At 40.6% G+C, this 18,084-nt stretch overlaps 1 protein-coding gene across 1 annotated transcript in view; it reads right to left on the reverse strand.

The window, feature by feature from the left end:
* Nucleotides 1–22: 22 nt before the first annotated feature.
* PARP4 (poly(ADP-ribose) polymerase family member 4) overlaps nt 23–18,084 on the reverse strand; it is a 68,724-nt gene continuing 50,662 nt past the window's right edge. Inside the window, exons 31-34 of the mRNA XM_061133433.1 lie at nt 13,117–14,397; nt 11,384–11,483; nt 5,210–5,342; nt 23–900 (exon numbers count right to left, since the gene is read on the reverse strand). Of these exons, the coding sequence (XP_060989416.1) occupies nt 705–900; nt 5,210–5,342; nt 11,384–11,483; nt 13,117–14,397 (1,710 nt within the window). The 3' untranslated portion in view covers nt 23–704. The remainder of the gene's footprint in view (nt 901–5,209; nt 5,343–11,383; nt 11,484–13,116; nt 14,398–18,084) is intronic.

The raw sequence follows: 18,084 nt of genomic DNA on the forward strand, positions 1-18,084 counted from the left end.
TACAGGTCCAAGAGGGTAGTGATTTAATTTTTTCTCCCAGTTTTATTGAGATATAATTGACATATAGCACGGTATAAGATTAAGATGGCAGCACCATGATCTGACTCTCAAACATCATGAAATGATGATCACAGTAGTTTAGTGATACCCACCACCTCATATAGGCACAGAGTAAAAGAAGATCATTTTTTCCTTGTGATGAAAACTCAGGATTTAGTCTCTGAACAACTTTCATATGTACTATACAGCAGTGTTAATTATATTTTCATGCCGCACATTACATCCTAGTACTTATTTATCGTGTAACTGGAAATTTGTACCTTCTGATCACCTTCATCCAATCTCTACCCTCCCCCAACCTCTGGTTAAAAAAAAAAATTCTGTAATATTAGAATTTTTATCTAAAAAAGTTTTTTTGGTTGTACTGCTTGGCTTGTGGGATCTTCGTTCCCTTACCAGGGATCAAATCCAGAATCACAGCATTAAAAGCTTGGAGTCCTAACCACTGGACCACCAGGGAACTCCTTGAAATTTTTATTGTACAATTGCTTGTTAGTTCACTGAAACAATAGCCTTTTCCATTTATTTGAAAGTGATTGCTATACTGAATAAAATCATAATTAGATTTCATTATAGGCATCAATTATATCTGATTATCATACACATGAGGCATGAGTGCAGGCTAAAAGACAAGTGAATGTGCGTCAGCCTTGGCTGTGCTTAAGGAGCCTGTGAGGAGGGGAGGTGGTGTCTCTGGGCAGGATCCCCAGTAGCTGCTTGGTGGCAGAGTCCCAGTCTTTACCCAGCTCCAGCCGCTGGCAGATGGATGGGTACTGCCCTTCAGTTCTTCTGAGCCACTCACTGGCTTTCTTTATTTTCTCACAATCCCAGGGAATATTCCTAGATTAAACACATTTTTCCATCAATTTCAGAATATAATTACATATGAAATGTCATGTGGTACCAAATCCAGCACATTATATCAGACAAAATCTGTCAAAAATTAAGATACTTAATAAAAGCAGTTCTTTTTTTCCTCTGACATTTTGTGAAAGTTCTTCCACCTGTCTGACATAGTGCATTAAACGCATTCAACTACTTGGAAACAGAGTGGCCCCCTCACTGCCGAGCTTCCCCATGTGTGACACACGTTCTTCTTGCTCCAGGACAACTCCAGCTTCTCCGGCCCTTTACGTGTTTACTTGTTGTCATCCCCTTTCTATCCTTCAAGGACAAGCTTGATGCTATTTTACAAAGGCTTTCATTTCTCTCTCCTTTTTATTGTCCCAGGAATTCTCAACTCCATTATTTACTTGTAAAGTACCTGAGAGTCACCCAAGATACTGGTATATATTTAATTTTAGCACAAAAACAAGGAACAACTTACTTGTAAAATGTGCATAACATAAAAACTTCAAGTTTGTGTCCAGAAAATGGTGTCAATTATTCAAACTAAAGACTCAGAAAAACTGTGGGATTGCTCATTAGTATTAGTTAGCTACTTCCTCATTGTTTTGTTGTCTGCTAGAACTTGGTAGCAAACAAGTGGTGATATATACCAAAGAATATGGGGGAAACTGAAAACCTGGAGAATTTTCTCCATCTTTCTGTTTTTTTCCCCCATGAACTGGGAAAGGGCCATCAGAGTAGTGTGGTGGTTAAGAGCTGGGTTCAAATCCTGCCTCTGTGATCACACAGCACTGGTTGCGATACTGGTTTTTTGTTGTTGTTGGCCAGCTGTCTTGTGGGACTTTAGTTCCCTGACTAGGGATTGAACCCTGGCCCTCAGTGGTGAACCTGCAGAGTCCTAACTACTGGATCACCAGGGAATTCCCTAGTTGTGTGATATTGTTACAGCTTTCATTTATCACTGGAAGTCTCTTTCTTCAGTTACAACAGTGACACAAGATCCTATGGGTTTGTTGTGGGGATTAACAAAAAGCATGAATTTAAAGTTTAACAGTCTCTGGCACAAAGTTGGCAATCAATAAATGTTAGCTGAATATGATGACATGAACATACTAAATAGCTGGCATACCCAGCATGGTTAAAAAGACCCAATAATTATTAGTCTACGGACAGTTACTAACTACTAAAAGCAGCAAGATGATTTTAAATATTCTCACGAATCCAGATGGCCTCTAAACTTTGATGTTTCTACTAACATGAAAATTTTGTTCATATACCTCCACGCAACGTGCTACTGGATTAATGTTATGTACATCATGAAGCCGAAAATATATAAAAGCTTTAAATATGCATAAATAGGAAACAAAAATTACTTAAAATATTTTTATAAAGTGCCAACAAATCATTCTGCCCACACAATAACAGTGATATGGTAACAGCATGGGTGTTATGATGTGTGATGGGATATACTTCACTGTTTTTCAAAATCTTCACTTAATAGTTTGTGCCATAACAATTCAAAAGGCGACTCAAAGTTATCAATACTTATTCCAGTGGCTATCATAGTTGGAAAGATTTAAAAAGAGGAGGTGGCTCACTGGTTGTGCCTGTAAATCAAACAGTCCCTTCCACTGGTTCTTCAAGGTATTTTTCCAGATATTCATTTAAAACATGTTGCTTTTTAAAATGAACTTATATATTACATATAGTAAACTGCTCAGTTAATTATTTTCTGAGTACCTCTTTTGTGTCTGATGATGTTGGGAGTAGAGAATTTATTATTTATTTATGGCTGAGCTGCATGGCTTGTGGGATCTTAGTTCTAAGAACAGGGATAGAACCTGGGTTGCTGGCAGTGACAGTATGGAGTCCTAGCCACTGGACCAGCAGGGAATTCCCCAGAAGTGGAGAATTTAATCAGTCCTTGTAAGAGGGTACAAATAGATCTACTCATTTATTTTAATTTTGTCTATATTATCTCTAAGAGAACTTTTTCTTAAATGTGAAACTTAAAAATAGTTATGAATATTCTTTAATATCACAAAATATTCAGGTAATGTTTAAATTTCCCTGTCCTTTTTAAAAAGTACAATGGGTCTCGTTCAAATCAGGATTCAAATAAGGGCTACATTTGCCTCCTTTCAAACGTTCTTCCTTTTTTTTTAAATGTCCTTTAATTTATAGGTTTCACCTCTCCTCTCTTTTTTCTCTTGCCATTTATTTCCTCATATTCCAGACACTGCTGACTACATTCCCATGGTATAATTTAACATGCTCAACCTCTGTTCTCTGATATCTGGCCTTTATTAGGTAAAAAGATTTACACAGTTTCGAAGTCAAAACCATAAAACAAAGTACATGAGAAACTTAACTTCCATCCTGTCTCCTCCTTCTCCCCCAAAGAAAATATTTTATTAGTTTTCCCCTTATCTTGCCTTTTGAAAAAACAGTGTGTATGTGTATGTGTGTGACTGTGCATGTGTGTATACACAAAACACTATACCATATGCATGGGTACAAATGCAGCTTTGATGAGCGAGCAGGGTGTTCATACCTGCCCCCAAGGCCTCCGTGGTACCAGGCATCAGCCAAGGGCAGGGGGCCCAGAACTTGTCACACACTTGTCACATGCTGCCAAATTTGAGCATAAAACTTAGGGAGGTCCCAGAATTCTAAATCTGAGCCTGGTCTACTAGGTGGTTACAAAGTTGTATTTGTTGGGGTAGAACTTTAAATGTATTTAACTGCAAGTTTAATCTATAATCTTTAAATACTTAAGACATATAGCATGTGAGTCTCTATTTGTATTCTTGTCCCAGGCCCAGGAATTATTAGATTTTCCAAAAGCACATACAAGCCACCTGCTGTAGTGAGAGGAGCCCTGAACCAGGACCCAGCAGCACTGTAACTCTCTGAGCCCAGTTTCCTGTGAAAACACTGTCCGACCCACACACAGTGGAAGAGCTCCAGTGAGAGGCTCCCTTGAACAGTTATCTCTGTGCTTACAGTTCGCTGCAGCTACAAGGTAGTTAAGAAATGGTTGAGCCTTTGTTTTTTTAAACTAAATAATCCATCTTCATCTTCCACATCCCTTCCCTCCATACACACACTTGTGAACTACAGCCTTGAAAAAATGTTTTCAAATAGGAAATAGTTGTAAAATAGTTACTTCCAATTACTCCGTAAAAACATAGCTGATTTGTAATTGCTCAGCATAAATTACGATCCACTTTTATTCAATGTAAAAGTGGTTAAAAAAATTGTTACTCTCCAGTTCCCTTTCCCATCGGATCTGAACCCTGGTCTCAGGTAAAAGCTGTGCTTATGGTGTCTGCTGTAGAGCATGTGGGCTAGTTTCAAAGAAGGTTGAATTCTCTTGGAACTTGTTGCCTCTACCCCTTGTAAAATAGGATAATCTTAGCCTTAAAGGGAGACTGTATGTGAAACGGGCAGTTTGTGTAGTAACTGCTGACTAATATTTTTGTATTTGGGAGGGGATTATCAGTAGCTTTCTTGCCTCCTGATCAATATTTTTCCCCTTAAGATCTGTTACCAGTAAAGCTGTTTTCATCTATGTGGATCTAGAGTTGGGAGAGAAGCACTACATGAAAAGCCAAATGAGGAGACAAGATGCTCTTTTAGGTGGAAACACACTTGTTTTGTTTGTTTTTGCTGACGCTGCTACCTGGCATATAAATGACGAATAAAAGACCCACAGATTGAAAAAATTTGTTAAGTTTTAAAGATAAGTTCAAAGATGATTTCAAAATGTAGAGGTTTACTATACACAGAAACTTACAAAATAAAAACAAAATCATTCCCTATTAACTCCACTATTTTCTGGAATTAAAAAAATATACATAAAGACAAATTTTCCTTTAGCCTTATACATAATGCTTTAGGACTTGGGGTGCTATTTATGAGCACCTAAAGTTGCTTCCTGGCCTGTTCTCTGCCCATGTCTTGCTTATTAAAACAAGAAATCCACTGAAAGAGTTTGGTTGCTGACTAGGGTACCTAATAGGAATGTAATTCCCCATAGCCTAAACAATTTCTTTTCATGATTAAGATAATTCTGTGGGGAGGAGGGGCATCATTGTTAATTTAGGAATTACTCTCCATAATTATTACACTGGATCCATAAAACAGGACAATAAAAACCTGGCCAACACACATACACTTGCTACAGCTGCTTTTGCTCATGATGAAAACAAACAAGATGAAACAAACAGGCTGAGGGCAAATAAATAAGCAAATATAATAAAAGAAATGACTGAAAATATAAATGAGTTAAAGTCACCTGGGAATGGAAGCATCGTCCAGTCTCATCAGCGATTTGATGATTATTCCCTCCTGTTCCAACTTGGTGCGAAGGAACTGCAGCACTAGAAACGTGGCGATCAGGTCTAGAAGGTGCTCTCTTCCTCTTACACCTGGAAGTGAAGCATTCGTTTTTGTCCGTTAGAGACACTGCATCCCAAACGGTACCTGTTTATAACAGTTCTGTTGAAGAATTACATTAATATTACTATTAAACCATAACACATTAGCACATCATAAAACTCTATAATACTTACCAAGGTCCTTAACTAGCCAGCTATTTAAATAGAAAAGGAGGGCAACTGGAACAAGTGTCTATCATAATATCCTGATGGTTGTTAGGAAACTGAATTCCATCCAGAGTACCCCCTGCACCCTAACTTTCCACACAACCAAAGATGTGCGAAGTTCACTGAAAGAAATTTAGTTTCTAGGCTCCTGCTGCAAATACCTCAGAGGAATAAACCTAAGCATACAACAGATGAACAACTGATACATTGATTAGACCACTGTATTAATATCAAATTATTCCTAGTGATCAGTAGTCTTGGAATAGACTTTCTAGCACTGCTCGTGCCTTGGGTGCCCTGTCAGTAAAACAAAATTTAGATAATTTTCATGTTCCTGTAAATGCTCTGCTTGACCAGAAGCACCACACACTCAGGCAGCCAAACGTGCAACTCTTAAGTCAGCTCCCAGGCTCTCTGCTTATTTTCTTCTTCCTGGGTCTTTCTGCGAGGTCGGACATGCACCAGTCAATCAGAGGCACTTCCTGTCCCCGGCCGCCCCTCCTATAAAAGCGAGCAGCCCGTTTCCTTACTGTGCCTTCTCTGGGCTAGAGACTGGAGTCTGCCTGCTTCATGAAGTGTGAGATTACAGACTGTTTGCTTCTCAAGATCAATAAATTGCTCTCTTTGATGATTTTAACAGTACATACAGGTAACCGGTGTCCTTATCCAAATCAAGATATTTTACTCTATTATGAAAAATACCAACATTGAAAATGAGTGCTTATATCTACTGAGCCCAGAAATTGACCCATTTTTATTTTCTAAAGGCAACCTATGTATCTGCGATGACTTTATACAAATATTTTGATTTTAAATATTGTTACTTTTCCAATCCCAAACTTTGTGAAACCAAACTTTCCACAGGCTTTTCGGGTTCAAAATAAGCCACCCGAGAATCTGTCACTTTGGTGAAAAGCTAAAGACAATCAACAGTTAGGAGACTCAGGAAAAGCTTTTTACTACATCCCCCACCCGCAACAGTCTAAAATAAATTAGGAGAGGGGCTGTCTAGCAGGAAGAGAGCTGTTGCCAGTCTTCTATTGAGAGACTGAACGCCAGGCAGTGCAAATATCTGTCTACCACACATTCTTTCCCCTCACCTGACCATAAACTGCCCGTTCCCCACCCTCCAGGGAGCCCTACAGCCCCTGTCCCTCTCCCTTGCTCAGCTGCCTGGCTGCTTTTTGAGTCTCAGATGTTTCTCTGGCTCCCATACATACACGTACATATGCACGTATGTAATTCAAGTTGTTTCTCTCTTGTTAACCTTTAGTTACAGGGGAGTCTCAGCCAAGAACCAGAAGAGGAGAGAGAGAGTTATTTTTCCTCTCCTACAATCTTCATGATGAGTAACAAGAGAAAGAAACAACTTGAATTCCATATATGCCCATGTACATGTGTGTAGTTTCCCAGGTCAATTAACTGTTTCCAAAATGTCTGACATGTAGCACTGTTTGCATTACCACAGCATAGTCACTTAATGGTTTTTTTAAAAAATTTGAAGCATACAGAAAAGTAGAAAAAATAGTATGATGAATATTCCCATCACCTCCTAGCTTACCTACTCTTAACAGTTTTCCAAGCTTTGAATTTTTCTCTTTTCTTTAATAGAAAGAAAATATTTTAAGTTTGAAGCCCCCCTTGTATATGTTCTCCAATCCATCTGCTTACACTCCAACCTTCCCTCAGCTTTTCAAAAGTAAACACTCTTCTGTTCTGGGGACTGACATTCCTGTGACGTACATTGCTTGTGAAAGTGATCGTCGATGACTATGAACAATTATATGCCAAGAAAATGGACAACCTAGAGGAAATGCCTGCAATGCAGGAGACCTGGGTTCTATCCCTATGTTGTGAAGATTCCCTGGAGGAAGCATGGCAATGCACTCCAGTATTCTTGCCTGGAGAATCCCCATGGACAGAGGAGCCTGGAAGGTTGCAAACCATGGGGTTGCAATGAGTCGGACATGACTGGTTGACTAAGCACAGCACAGAGGAAATGCAAAACTTTCTAGCAATATATGATCTCCCAAGACTGGATCTCCCAAGTGCTGTATTCAATATGCCAGCAAATTTGGAAAACTCAGCAATGGCCACAGGACTGGAAAAGGTCAGTTTTCATTCCAATACCAAAGAAAGGCAATGCAAAAGAATGTTCAAACTATTGCACAACTGCACTCATTTCACACGCTAGCAAAGTAATGCTCAAAATTCTTCAAGCGAGGCTCCAACAGCATGTGAACTGAGAACTTCCAGGTGTTCAAGTTGGATTTAGAAAAAGCAGAGGAACCAGAGATCAAATTGCCAACATCCACTGGATCACACAAAAAGCAAGAGAATTCCAAAAAAACATTTACTTCTGCTTTGTTGACTATGCTAAAGCCCTTGATGGTGTGAATCACAACAAACTGTGGGAAATTCTTAGAGATGGGAATATGAGACCACCTTACCTGCCTCCTGAGAAACCTGTATGCAGATCAAGAAACAACAGTTAGAACCAGACATGGAACAATGGACTGGTTCAAAATTGGGAAAGGAGCATGTTAAGGCTGTATTGTCTCCTTGCTTATTTAACTTAAATGCAGAGTACATAATGCGAAATGCCAGGCTGGATGAAGCACAAGCTGGAATCAAGATTGCTGGGAGAAATATCAATAACCTCAGATATGCAGACACCACCCTTATGGCAGAAAGCAAAGAACTACAGAGCCTCTTTATGAAGGTGAAAGAAGACAGTTAAAAAGCTGGCTTAAAACTCAACATTCAAAAAACTAAGATTATGGCATCTGGTCCCATTACTTCATGGCAAATATATGGGGAAACAATGGAAACAGTGAGAGACTTTATTTACTTGGGATCCAAAATCATTGCAGATGGTAAATGCAGCCATGAAATTAAAAGACGCACACTATTTGGAAAAAAAAAAAAGCTATGACAAACCTAGACAGCGTATTAAAAAGCAGACATTTGCCAACAAAGGTCCATCTAGTCAAAGCTATGGTTTTTCCAGTACTCATGTATGGATGTGAGAGTTGGACCATAAAGAAGGCTGAGTGCAGAAGAATTGATGCTTTTTTTTTTTTTTTTTTTTAGAATTGATGCTTTTGAATTGTGGTGTGGAGAAGACTCATGAGTCCCTGGGACTGCAAGGAGATCAAACCAGTCAATCCTACAGGAAATCAATCCTGAATATTCATTGGAAGGACTGATGCTGAAGCTGAAGCTCCAATAAATACTTTGGCCATCTGATGGCAAGAGGCAACTCATTAGAAAAGACCCTTATGCTGGGAAAGATTGAAGGCAAGAGGAGAAGGGGATGACAGAGGATGAGGTGGTTGTATGGCATCACTAACTTAAAGGACATGAGCTTCAGCAAGCTCCAGAAGGTTGTGAGGGACAGGGAAGCCTGGTGTGCTGCAGTTCATGGGGTCGTAAAGAGTCAGACACAACTGAGCCACTGAACAACAAGAAGACTGAATCAGGAAGAAAAGTAGAAAATATCAACAGATCAATTATCAGTAATAAGACTGAATTAGGGGGGAAAAAAAACACACCAAAAACCTCCCAAGAAAAAAGTCCAGGACCAGACAGCTTCACAGGTGAATTCTAGCAAAACGTGCAGAGAAGAGTTAACATCACAGTTCAGTATCCACACACTGATCAATGTGTTCAACAAATCGAGGAATAAAGGTCATAATATCATCTCAATGACTGCAGAAAAAGCTGGATTGCTTATTAAAGATCTTATTTTTTAATTTAGGCATTTATCTCTATGAACTTATCTCTCAGAACTGCTTTTGCTGCACCCCATAAATCTTGGTATGTTGTATTTCCATTTTCTCTTTTCTTTCCCATGGGATTTCCCAGGCAAAGATACTGGAGTAGGTTGCCATTCCCTTCTCCAGGGGATCTTCCTGACCTAGGGACCAAACCTGCACATCCTGCATTGCAGGTGGATTCTTTACCACTGAGCCACCAGGTGACAGAGGAGCCTGGCAGGCTACAGTCTGTGGGGTCGCAAGAGTAGGACATGACTTAGCAACTAAACAACTATAACCACCACAATTTCCATTTTCATTTGTCTCAAGGTATTTTTTTTATTTCTCTTTTGACCCACGTTTTCTTCTGTAACATGTTGCATAATCTCCACATATCTGTGAATTTTTCAGTTTTCCTTGTGTCCTTCTAGGACTTTCATGGTTTTACATTTGTTCTGGTGGATCCTCTGAAGGCTTTGCTTTAGGCCTTGTTAGGGTGGGGCTGTTCAGTTTTTTTCCCTCATCCTGTTGGACAGTCCTTGATCATGAGATACATACAGTCTTTATGGCTCTTCTAGGGTTTCAGTGGAAAGCCTGAGACATTTAGCAAGTCTAATTTGCTATAATCTGAACACTAAATCCTGTCTTCCCAACACTTGGTGACAGCTGAAATCTCTGCTCAGCCCTCTAGCTTCCGGATTGTTGTTTTTTTCTGGATTCCTTGAAGGCATACTGGTGTATCTATGGGTTAGGGGACAGCCAAGGATCTGAGGGAGGTGTGTGTGCATAAGTCAGATTTTTTTGTTTATTATGTCATTCCATACAATTTTAAGTGAACAGACATTGAGAAAATCTACTGGGAGTATTACACAGATGATGCCAATATTGATGAGAATGTTTTGCATAAGGTAAGAACAGGGACCACTGACACTATCATCCCCTGAAATGTGTACATTCCATACAAAAAGAATAAATAAAGTTTACTGGCACTTAATTAGCATTATTCTTGGCAATCTATGAACTATGATACGCCTGAACAATTGCAGATTCTTCAGAGCAAAACAAAGCATTTTCTTCCACTAGCAGATGTAGCAGTTTGTTTCTCTAAAAACAAGCAAATAAATCAACACAACAAAAACAACACACACAATCCCAAAACAAAAGTTGAAGGAGCTTTCAATGCAGCTTTCAGAGCTCCCTGCTCTGCGGTCCCCTCCATTAAGGATCTCACCTTTAATTTCGAGGTGCTCTCAGCCTCAAACGCTGACCCCTGTGCCATCATCCCATGAACCCTTTCTGTTTCAGTTCTAACCTCCATGTGCCTCATGAACTGAGAAGCGCCTTCAGGTGAAAAGGTGGATAAAAGTGGAGCTCACCTAATTTGTTTCTCTTCTTTCAAGGTTTGTGTCCCTGATAGTTTCTGCCTGCTTCTGATTATATTCCAGGCCTTCAGAGAGTGGTTTTAAAATATTTTGTCAAGGGTTAATAAATGTTATTGGCAGGAGTTAGTCAGCTCTTCTTTCACTCCAGAAACTAGAACACCCGGCCCGTGCAAGTTTTCGTCATTACATTTGGTCTAGCGCAATTTAAAGAACTGCAATTCAAAGAGTACATTTCCCAGCTCCCTGTGTTAGTATCTGGGTGGGGCTCAGAGGCTCATCCTTGCCACATTTTCTCTCTCTCCCTCTGGTCTACCAGGTGGATGATGCCAGAGTAATCTTTTCTTCTTTCCTTTTCACCAGGAATTAACTGTAAAGACACATGTTGATGACGGTCGAATTGCAGTATAGAAGGAGTCTACATGTCCAAACCGCTGTGTGGAGCGGGACTTCCCTGAGGACCAACACCTGACTGTGACGTGCACGTGAAAGCGATCTTTGTGTTTAGGCTACTTGCATCTTTTGACAGCAGTCATTGCTACTTATGCTAATAGATCTGCACAGGTAGTATCCTACTTAATGGTAAAGATGACTAGAAACTAGTCCCATCCTTTGATGATTAACAAATATAATCCCTTTCACAGGTAACATATATTTGGACACTGGTTTACAAAAATGTGTAACATTTAAGAGTATGACATTTATAAATAGAAAAATAGTGACGTACCTAGAGATCGAATGCCTTTTTGTTCAAGAAAGCTGTTTAAAATATTTGTATTAAGTTTTAATATAAATCCCAGTTCTTGTGTAAGTTTCCAGCAGCCATCCTACGAAATTAAGAAAACAAAATTTCAGCCACATTATTAAAATTTCATCACATGAGTTATGTGATGAATAATATGTTTTCAACTCAGGGAATTAAGACATCTTTACTATAAAATCAAAGTTCTTCGCATGCAAACACAGTATTATTGGGAATCTCATAAATACTATGGACAGTAAGTATTATATCTGGTGGCATTTGTAATAAAGCAATAGAGAGGTTCATGTATGGAGATTTTTAAAAATAGTATACATTTTTTTCTTCTAGTAATTCTTTGAAACAATGTTTCTCAAACTTTTAACTAACACGGTTCCTTTTGTTCAACATTAAAATGTGTCCTTATGAAGAAATATGAAAATGACTCTTTTCCACTAAAGATAAAATTATGTTGAACATGCTCTTTGAAACTACCTTCCTTATGCTCACAGACCCTGCCCACTCCAGCTAAGATGGATCTTCATCACATGCTTACAGAAGTGTTGCAAGCCTACTCCTGGGGATTCTAACCGAGAAGCAGACAGACTCCAGGTCCAAGGTGAACTAACACAGGGCGTGGAGGAAGAGGTGGGATGCAGGTAAGCACATGGGTGAGAGGATCTATGGCAACAATTTGAAAACTAACAGGAGTGACAGAATGTGCCAGCCGGCCCTCACCCAGTATGGAGTGCTGTTTTCTTATCTTGTGAGCCGCTTCCTGTGAAGTACTGTCACTGAACCCACTGTGCAGATGAGGACGCTGAGGTACGAAAACTTAAGCAAGTTGTCCAAAGTCACACGGCTGACAAGCAGTAGCGGCAGGACCTAACCCCCAACACTCTGGCTCAGAGAGTTGCTGCTCCCACATGCGCCTCTCCAGGTGGGGGCTGCTGGCAGCTGGTCTACCTTCTGAGAACTGGACACTTTTATTACTCCCACTGAGTGGATGACTGACTGACTGACTTGCCCTGGATCTCAGAGTGGAAGGGCTGGGACTTGAACTGACACTAAACCAAGTTACTTTTCTACTTTACTATACTCTTACCTGGAAAATTCCACAGATGGAGGAGCATGGTAGGCTACCATGGATGGGGTTGCAAAGAATTAGACATGACTGAGCGATTGAGCATATTACATCAGAACAACTTAATTACAGATATAAGATTGGGTCTTAGTACCAGTGCAAGAACTAAATTTATAGAGTGTGATTTACCTTCACAAATGGAATGATAATGTCTAATATAAGATCACATGTTGAGTCACATTCCTGTGAACTTTAATATTTAGAGTGTACTTACAACACTTGTGCTTTACTTCACAATGTGACAATTGTTGTGAACTGCAGTTCAGAAGTTTTAGAACCTAGGAGATTAATGTCTTACCCCAGGACCCACTCAGGGATGCTGACCTTCAACTGAGGAATGTTAACACTGCCTTCCATGATATTCTGGCCTAACAGTTAAAAATAGATAGGTAAGAACCAGCTATCCTCAAGCATACTGTTTGTTCAGCTGGCTTCTCATTGAAGGAAGCTGCGTTCTGGCACAGTTCCTCATGTCAGTGTGGACCAGCAGCAGTCTGGTGAGTAGCTACTTTGTGTAGCACCATCCTGAACTTTGAAGCTAATTAAGCACAGATATATGGAGAGATAAGACTAGTACCTTGGTCTGAAGCCTGAAGAGTTCAGTCGAAGGCACATAATTCTTCCAGCTTGCTTTGCCAACTAGGCCATCCTCATCTTTTTGTGCCTGAGCGCTTGCAGTAAAGCCACTTCTCAGGTCATGTTTTGCCAGCTTTTTAAAAATCCTACTTGTCAGGAGTCCTGCTGTCTTATCACTTTCCGTTTCAGAAGAAAGTTCAAAAAATGAACAATCATATTGGAGGGAGTCTAATGACAGAGGTTCATCATACACAGCTAACAAAGTAACGTCTGGCCAGGCATCCTCAGCAGGGCCAGATGGAGCCACTGGCAGCTTGTAACTGGCACTCCTAGGAGCTGGGATATGGTGAGAAGGAAGAGGAGAGGAAAGAAGGGGAGGAGGAATGCCAACCCCCTGAGATAGAGGGGGAGCAGGGGGAACAATTCCCCCAGATAGAGGGGGAAGAGGGGGAGGAGGAACAGCAGCCCTCCCAGGTAGAGGGGGAGGAGGGGGAACAATCCCCCCAGATAGAGGGGGAGGAGGGGGAACAATTCCCCCAGATAGAGGGGCAAGAGGGGGAGGAGGAGGAACACCAACCCCCCCAGGTAGACGGGGAGGAGGGGGAACAACCCCCCTGGGTAGGGGGGGAGGAGGGGCAGGGGAAGAAAAGACAGACCCCACGAGTGGACTAGGGAGAACACCTGTAGGACAGGAAACAACACACAGCTGAACAGGGCGGACCCCGAAGCCTGTGGCACCCCCTTGATCAGTTTTGGGCAGCTGTGACCTGGAGCTATACGAGGCCCTGGGAGCAGCAGCAAGTCGCAAGGGTGGGCCCTGGAGATGTGGCCTGGGAAAAGACGCCATGTCCAGGGAAACGTTGGCACCACTGCCCATCTCCAGGTACTTCTTAGGGGAACCGAAGTGTTTGGGACTAGCTGGAGAACCAAACAGTGCTGAGCTAGGATGATGGTGGAAAGCAGAGCCAACATGGAGGGGTGCAGTTAAGAAGGTAGGGGCAGTAGGAATGTCGGAAACGGCTGTTTTCTGTGAGATGGCTTCTGTGAATTGTGGTTTAACTTCTGTTTGTTTAGATGACTCCATTGGACCCAAACCCCAGGGCTCCTCCGCATTCCTGAAGACAGAACTGACCGCTTCAGATTCTTCCAGGGCATCGAAGCTAAAAGCTTCAAAATCTTCAGGAAGTCTCATGTTAAGTGCTGAACGTTTCTTTTCAGTCCAACATTTAAGTTTACACTTACGTTTGGATTCTTGCTTCCATTCAGAGGATGCTGAAAGAGTCTGCCAGAAAGAGAAGTGACAATATAAGGAAGGCACAAGTCAAGGGGATGACAATCAAGCAGCCAGGCTTCCTGGAGCTGACCTCCCAGCACTGATGAAACTGTCTGTCCCAGGGCACTGAGAAGACCAGACACTCAGGGTCACTTACCTATAGTGCCCTCATTTATAGACAGAGTTGGAGAGCTGGAGACAACGTCAGCGGTAAATACACTAAATATCTTAATCCCTTTCTGTTCTTAGAATCACAGAATTTTAAACACCCCTTATTTTCCACAAGAGGAAACTGAGGACCATAAAAGGGACTTGTCAAAGACTTGACAATAAGCAATATTATAGTGTCAAATTAGTCCTAAAATGGGCTTTCCAGGTGGCACTGGTGGTAAAGAACGCACCTGCCAATGCAAGAAACATAAAAAGATGTGGGTTCAATCCCTGGGTTGGGAAGATCCACTGGAGGAGGGCATGGCAACCCACTCCAGTATTCTTGCCTGGAGAATCCCATGGACAAAGGAGCCTGGTAGGCTATAGTCCATGGGGTCACAGAGAGTTGGACACAACTAAAGCAACTTAGCAGCCCTAAAATAAATGATAGAATGAAATTATTCCAGTCTTTTATACTGCTTTATAGCAATATTAAGAAAAGGAGAAAACTGAAAAAAAATCTCCAAAGTTTAAAAGTAATGTCTTTTACACTAGAATATGAAAATGTATAAAAAAAAGAGAATGAGGGATGCTCTGTCACTACTATTATCTGAATAAATTTTAAAAGAGTATTCCTTAAAATATGCATGTAAATAAAATCAAATTTTATATGAATTACTAGTCCTTGAGATATTTTAGAAATAATCAGCTTTTAGTTTTACCAATGTAAAGGCGTTTTTTTTTTTTTAAAAGGAGTAGTCCCTTCCCAGTTCAGACAAATGTATATATTTAAATAATTAATGGGGCTTCCCTGGTAGCTCAACTGGTAAACAATCTTCCTCCGATGCAGGAGATCCCAGTTCAATTCCTGGGTTGGGAAGCTCCCCTGGAGAAGGGATAGGCTACCCTCTCCAATCTTCTTGGGCTTCCCTTGTGACTCAGAGGGTAAACAATCTGCCTGCAATGCGGGAGACCTGGGTTCAATCCCTGGGTTGGGAAGATGCCCTGGAGGAAGGCATGACAACCCACTCCAGTATTCTTGCCTGGAGAATCCCCATGGACAGAGAAGCCTTGTAAGCTACAGTCCATGGGGCCACACACAGTCAGACATGACTAAGCGACTAAGCATAGCTCAGCACATATAATTAATACTGCACGACACAGGACAAGACACACATTTCAAAATAAGATTTACAAATGCATATCTGGTTAAATTTTTCTTAATTAGATGAGCAAAGTGAAAAAAGAGCAAGTGATGGACCAGACCCATCAGACATTGAAGACTTTTATAAAATTACAATTTTACAGACTGATCTAGGGAACAGAATACAGGGTCCAGCAACAGATCCTAACACATATGGGGAGTTAGGAGATGATAAAGACAACAAAGATTCTTCAAATCAATTCGAGGAAAAGAAGATTTATTTAATAAGTGGTGCTGGGGAAAGTCGGAAGTCATCTGGAAAGGAATAAAGTTGTTCCCATATGTCCTGTCTTATACCAGGAAAGATTCTGATTGGATGCAAATTTCAACATAAACATGAAGCCATAAAACTATTTAAAGAAAGAAATCATGGGAAATTTTTAAAAAGCATAATATGTGAAGGAAAGATTTCTACGCATGACAAAAGACAAAGCAATACAGAACAAAGAAACCCAAAGATGAAAAAGCTTGACTGCATTAAAATACCTGCATGACAAAATGATGATAAGCAACATCAAAACATCAAAAAAAAAAAAAAAAAGCAAACTGAGAAACAAATTTTTGCAACTAGTATCATAAAGGCCTAATTTTCTTAAAAAATACAATTTTCCTAAAATAAATAAGAAAATGACTAATCTCACAATTTAAAAAGGTAAAAGACATTAATGGACAATACCTAGAAAAGATGAATATGTGGGCTCTTAGGAATATGAAAACATGTTCCTTTTCATTCATAAAGAAATGAAAATTAAAATATCACTAATATGCTTTTAACCTATCAGATCTGTAAAGATCAAAAATTTGAATAATATACTGGGTTAAAGAGAGAATAAAGTAACAGCCTCTCAAGTGCTGCTGATGGGAGAGAGAACTGATATAACCTATGTAGAGGCAATCTGGGCTTTCAGGTGGCGCTAGAGATAAAGAATCTGCCTACCAATGCAGGAGATGCACGACAGGCAGGTTTGATCTCTGGGTTGGGTAGATCCCCTGGAGTAGGAAATGGCAACTCACTCCAGTATTCTTGCCTGGAAAATTCCACGGACAGAGGAACCTGATGGGCTACAGTCCATGGGGCCACAGAGAGTTGGACACACAAAAAGGCAATTTGGTTAGAGCTAACTGGAGATCAGCCCTGGGTGTTCATTGGAAGGACTGATGTTGAAGCTGAAATTCCAATACTTTGGCCACCTGATGAGAAGAGCTGACTCATCTGAAAAGACCCTGATACTGGGAAAGATTGAGGGCAGGAGGAGAAGGGGACGACAGAGGATGAGATGGTTGGATGGCATCACCGACTCAATGGATGTGGGTTTGGGTGGACTCCGTGAGTTGCTGATGGACAGGGAGGCCTGGCGTGCTGCGGTTCATGGGGTCGCAAAGAGTTGGACACGACTGAGTGACTGAATTGAACTGAACTTAATTGAATTATATATTCAAAATAGATTTATTTGGGTATAATTGACATACACAGTTTTATCTTAGAGTGATGAGTTCTGGAGTAAATAAACATCCCTGAGACCACTGTCACAATGAGGGGAATGACATATTCAGCACACATTCCTTTAGTGTGCCCTTAATGAACCCTAGTTCATTAAGGTTTTCTCCTATGTTTTCTTCCCAGAAATTCAGGTTTCAGTTATTACATTCAAGCCAATAATCCAGTCAATCTTTTTATATGGAGTGAGCTAAGGGTAGAGGGGTTTTGTTTTGTTTTTTGGTACATGACTATACAATCTTTTCAGAATCATTTTTTGAAAAGATCGTTTTCCCCCACTGAATAACCTTGGTACCTCTGGAGACAATTGGCCCTATATATCTGGATATATTTCTAGATTCTCCACACTGTTCCAATGGTCTAGATGTCCATTTTATGTTAATACCACACCTTCCTACTTACTGTGGCTTTATAGTAAGATATCAGATGGTGGGTGTAAGGCCTCCAACCTCTTTTTCCTTTTCAAAGTTGTTTTAGCTAGCCAATATCCTTTACATTTTGTTCTTTAGTTGCCAAGTCGTGTCAGACTCTTTGCAACTCCATGGACTGTAGCCCACAAATTGTAGGCACCTCTGTCCATGGGATTCTTCAGGCAAGAATACTGCAGTGAGTTGCCATGCCCTCCTCCAGGGGATCTTCCTGACCCAGGGATCAAACTGGTGTCTCTGATGTCTCCTGTGTTGGCAGGCAGGTTCTTTAGCACTAGGGCCACCTTGGAAGCACATAAAGTTTTTCCCTTGGATTTTAAATCCTTAAATATTGGCAGTTTTACTTCTTTAACTTGGATACTCCAGAGTCTTACTACCACTGTTTTGTTTCTTTGCTTTTGTATATGCCTTCCAGG

Source organism: Dama dama, chromosome 30, assembly GCF_033118175.1.
Source record: "Dama dama isolate Ldn47 chromosome 30, ASM3311817v1, whole genome shotgun sequence".
Taxonomy (NCBI): Eukaryota; Metazoa; Chordata; class Mammalia; order Artiodactyla; family Cervidae; genus Dama; species Dama dama.